The 4304-nt window shown below is 54.9% G+C and overlaps 1 protein-coding gene across 1 annotated transcript; it reads left to right on the top strand.

The window, feature by feature from the left end:
- The first annotated feature begins 209 nt into the window (after positions 1 to 209).
- LOC136528199 (chloride channel protein CLC-b-like) lies at positions 210 to 3410 on the top strand. The gene is made up of 4 exons (XM_066521125.1): positions 210 to 597; positions 727 to 1105; positions 1250 to 2917; positions 3055 to 3410. Exons 1-4 carry the CDS (start codon positions 335 to 337, stop codon positions 3175 to 3177), a joined length of 2433 nt encoding a protein of 810 aa, XP_066377222.1. The 5' UTR covers positions 210 to 334; the 3' UTR covers positions 3178 to 3410.
- The last annotated feature ends 894 nt before the right edge of the window (positions 3411 to 4304 follow it).

Raw genomic sequence — 4304 nt, 5'->3', positions numbered from 1 at the left:
CAGTTTATACATTGCCAACTGTGCTGAATTTTCCTCACCATGTTAAACAAAGCACATTATTTTCAAAGCAAATGTTCATGTGAGGACTAGGACTCGGCAAGTTTAAATTTTCAAGCAAAAGGGGCAAGAAAAGGCCAAAGCCTTTTGGCCTATATGAGGTGTAGGTGTCTGAAATGAGAGATCTCATTCTCATCACTCATCAGACTGCCTCTGCCAATGGGTCACCAGTCAACAGTCAGCCACATAGATAAGGGCGAATTCCACAGTCCCCTCCAATCGCTTGCTTCAGACTTCAGAGGCCAGAGCTCTCTCTCTCCCGGTCCCGGGGAAAGCCATGGAGGAAGAGCAGAGCCCGAGGCTCGGCCGGGAGCCGGCGACCGAGCCCAGTCCTGCGCCGGAATGGCCGGAGCCGGAATGTAAGAACAACGACGATGCGAAAGACCCGGAGGACCCGGAGAGCACCGGTGGCGGCGGCGGCGGCGGCAACGGCATCAGCTCCCTGGAGCAGCCGCTGCTTAAGCGGAGCACCACCCTGACGGCCAGCCACCTCGCTATCGTCGGCGCCAAGGTCTCCCACATCGAGAGCCTCGACTACGAGTGAGCATTCGTTCTTCTTACTACTACCGTACCTCCTTGCTTGTCACCATGGCTGGTGATGAAGGCCGGCTGGCTCTGCTGTTTCGTCTCAAAGTCAAATTGCTCTGTTCTTGGCGGCTTGGCGCGCAGGATCATCGAGAACGATCTGTTCAAGCACGACTGGCGGAGCCGCTCCAACGTGGAGGTGCTGCAGTACATCTTCCTCAAGTGGGCCATGGCGTTCCTCGTCGGCCTTCTCACCGGAGTCATCGCGTCCCTCATCAACCTCGCCATCGAGAACATCTCCGGCCTCAAGATGCAACACATGGTCAACATCGTCCGCGAGAAGCGCTACTGGGCGGGCTTCCTCTACTTCGCCGGCGTCAACTTCGCGCTCACCTTCGTCGCCGCCGTGCTCTGCGTCGCCTTCGCCCCCACCGCCGCTGGCCCCGGCATCCCCGAGATCAAGGCTTATCTCAACGGCGTCGACACGCCCAACATGTTCGGCGCGCCGCAGCTCATCGTCAAGGTCAAGGCGCTTTTCTCTCTTCTTTCCTTTCGGGGCAGGGCTGACTTTTCCTTTTCTGTTTCTCCTGTGTTGTTTTCTTTTGCTTCTTCGGTTCTGCCTTCTGAAAACGAAAAGAATGTCTCGTGCTGTCTGTGCGCGCTGCAGATCATTGGCAGCATCGGCGCCGTGTCGTCGGGACTGGATCTCGGCAAGGAGGGCCCGCTGGTGCACATCGGCGCGTGCCTGGCCAACCTGCTCAGCCAGGGCGGCGAGGGCCGGTGGCGGCTGCGCTGGCGGTGGCTGCGCTACTTCAACAACGACCGCGACCGCCGGGACCTGATCACGTGCGGCGCGTCGTCCGGGGTGTGCGCGGCGTTCCGCGCGCCCGTCGGCGGCGTGCTGTTCGCGCTGGAGGAGGTGGCGACGTGGTGGCGGAGCGCGCTGCTGTGGCGCACCTTCTTCAGCACGGCCACCGTCGTGGTGGTGCTGCGGGGGTTCATCGAGGTGTGCAGGAACGGGCGCTGCGGCATGTTCGGCGAGGGCGGGCTCATCCTCTTCGACGTCAGCGACGTCACCGTCCGCTACCACGTCGGCGACCTCCTCCCCGTCACGCTCGTCGGCGTCCTCGGCGGCGTCCTGGGGGCGCTCTACAACCACGTCCTCCACCAGGTGCTCCGGCTGTACAACCTGATCAATGCCAAGGGCCGGCTGGCGAAGCTGGCGCTCGCCCTCGCGGTGTCCGTGTTCACCTCGGCGGGGCTGTACCTCCTGCCGTTCGCCGTGCCGTGCACGCCGTGTGACCCGGCGTTCGGCGACGCGTGCCCGACGGTGGGCAACTCCGGCAACTTCAAGCAGTTCAACTGCCCCGACGGCTACTACAACGACCTGGCGTCGCTGCTCCACGCCACCAACACGGACGCCACGCGCAACATCTTCTCCACGGGCACCGCCGGCGAGTTCAGGCTCGACTCGCTGCTCATCTTCTTCGCCATCTACTGCGTGCTGGGGCTCTTCACCTTCGGCATCGCCGTGCCGTCGGGGCTCTTCCTGCCCATCATCCTCATGGGCTCCGCCTACGGCCGCATCCTCGCCCTCGTGCTCGCGCGCTTCGTGCGGATCGACCACGGCCTCTACGCCGTGCTCGGCGCCGCCGCGCTCATGTCGGGCTCCATGAGGATGACCGTCTCGCTCTGCGTCATCTTCCTCGAGCTCACCAACAACCTCCTCCTGCTCCCCATCACCATGTTCGTGCTGCTCATCGCCAAGACGGTCGGTGACGCCTTCAACCCCAGCATCTACGAGATCATCCTCGACCTCAAGGGCCTGCCGTTCCTGGAGCCCAAGCCGGAGACGTGGATGAAGGACCTCGCCGTCGGCGAGCTCGCGGCCGCCAAGCCGCGGGTCGTTACGCTGCAGGTCATCGAGAAGGTGTCCACCGTCGTCGAGGTGCTGAGGTCCACGCCGCACAACGGCTTCCCCGTGCTGGACCGGCCGCGGCCAGGCGTGTCGGAGCTCCACGGGCTGGCGCTCCGGTCCCACCTCATGGCCGTGCTCAAGAAGCGGTGGTTCCTGACGGAGAAGAGGAGGACGGAGGAATGGGAGGCCCGTGAGAGGTTCTCGTCGACGGAGCTCGCGGAGAAGTCTGGGAGCATCGACGAGGTGGCGGTGCAGCTGACGCCAGAGGAGCTGGACATGTACATTGACCTCCACCCGTTCACCAACACCACGCCGTACACCGTCGTGGAGACCATGTCGGTGGCCAAGGCTGTGGTGCTCTTCCGCACCTGCGCGCTCCGGCACATGCTTATCATCCCAAAGTTCCAAGGCCCTGAGGTCAGTCAGTGAAAAAACAAAGCAAAATTAAATTTTGTCACTTTTCTATTCTTAATTAAAGTTTTATTTTTACCAAGTACTATACTTTTGAAAATTTTGGAACTATTCTAACAAATTGGTGATCAATTTGTGTTCAGATAGCTCCAATTGTGGGGATCCTAACAAGGCAGGACCTGAGGGCACACAACATCCTTGGGCCGCGTTTAGTTCGCTGCCTGATTCGGTGCCGCCTGAAAAACGACACTGTATCTACACTATAGCGTTTTGTTTTTATTTGGTAATAATTGTCCAATCGTTGACTAATTAGGCTCAAAACGTTCGTCTCGCAAAGTACAACCAAACTGTGCAATTAGTTTTTGATTTCGTCAACATTTAGTACTCCATGCATGTACCGTAAATTTAATGTGACGGAGAATCTTCTTTTTCATAGTGCCAAATTCTGGAATTTGGGGTAACTAAACATGGCCTTGGGGCATTTCCTCATCTGGCAAACAAAAGGAAAGTACACTAAGGTCTGCCGCGCCATTTATGGTAATTTAATGTTCTCCGCATCCAAACAAAAAGGTCCAGCCAGCTGCTTGCAGATCTATCATATTCTCTCCCCCCCTGTTCTATTTTTGTCTGTAAGTAATTGAGGGTTAATTGCTTATCTTTCTTTGTAATTGTGTGGATAATGACTCTGTTCGCTTGTCTTATAATCCATACTTTTCGGCTTCTTTTCAGCCGGAACAGTATTTTTCTCTCACAACAAATCAGCCGGACAGTGTTTCAACTTGTTTTTTCAGCGAAGCGAACATAACCAATAACTTCCCATGTAAAATCACACCTGCACTTTTCTGCTCGCAATTTGACCGTTGTAATCAAAAGGGGCAAACACCTATGGTGCTATAGTTTTTTTTGAGATGTTTCAAATTGTTGTTGCTTGATTGTTTTGCTTCGTACTACATCTATATAAGAGATAACAGTGTTTATTCGCAATTTGCTAAAGGTTCAGGCTGTCAGTTTGGTGGGTCAACCAGAAAGATAACTCTTGGCACTTGGCTGAAGGAAATTCAAATTTATTTAACTGTAAATACTGAACTTTCTCGGTTTAAAGCGAGACCCCTGCCTTTGTTTTGGGTAAGTTGGCATGGATTGTGGACCGCAAGGAATGCAATAATGATTGTTTGTTTAAACTAATAATATGCGACTAACAAAAAAAACTAACCCAGGCCCTAGAACCGGCTTTGTACTTGCCGTTCTATCTTTTAATATAATGATGCGTAGCTCTTCTGCGTATTCGAAAAAATGCACAGAATAACTATTCTATAAGGCTCGAATGGACTCTGTTATAACTATTAGAGAAAATGAGCTTATATCTTCGAGCGTTTTTAGGGTGTTTGGTTTG

The sequence above is a fragment of the Miscanthus floridulus genome, chromosome 19 (assembly GCF_019320115.1).
Source record: "Miscanthus floridulus cultivar M001 chromosome 19, ASM1932011v1, whole genome shotgun sequence".
NCBI lineage: Eukaryota > Viridiplantae > Streptophyta > Magnoliopsida > Poales > Poaceae > Miscanthus > Miscanthus floridulus.
Note: the sequence above shows the minus strand (reverse complement) of the source record. Positions and strands in the feature narration are given on the sequence as shown.

What these genes read in the sequence shown, in the direction of transcription:
- LOC136528199 (XM_066521125.1), top strand. Translation starts at nt 335, where the DNA reads ATGGAGGAAGAGCAGAGCCCGAGGCTCGGCCGGGAGCCGGCGACCGAG. An exon ending in ATCGAGAGCCTCGACTACGA is followed by an intron (nt 598 to 726) that starts GTGAGCATTCGT and finishes CTTGGCGCGCAG; the next exon opens with GATCATCGAGAACGATCTGT. An exon ending in CGCCGCAGCTCATCGTCAAG is followed by an intron (nt 1,106 to 1,249) that starts GTCAAGGCGCTT and finishes TGCGCGCTGCAG; the next exon opens with ATCATTGGCAGCATCGGCGC.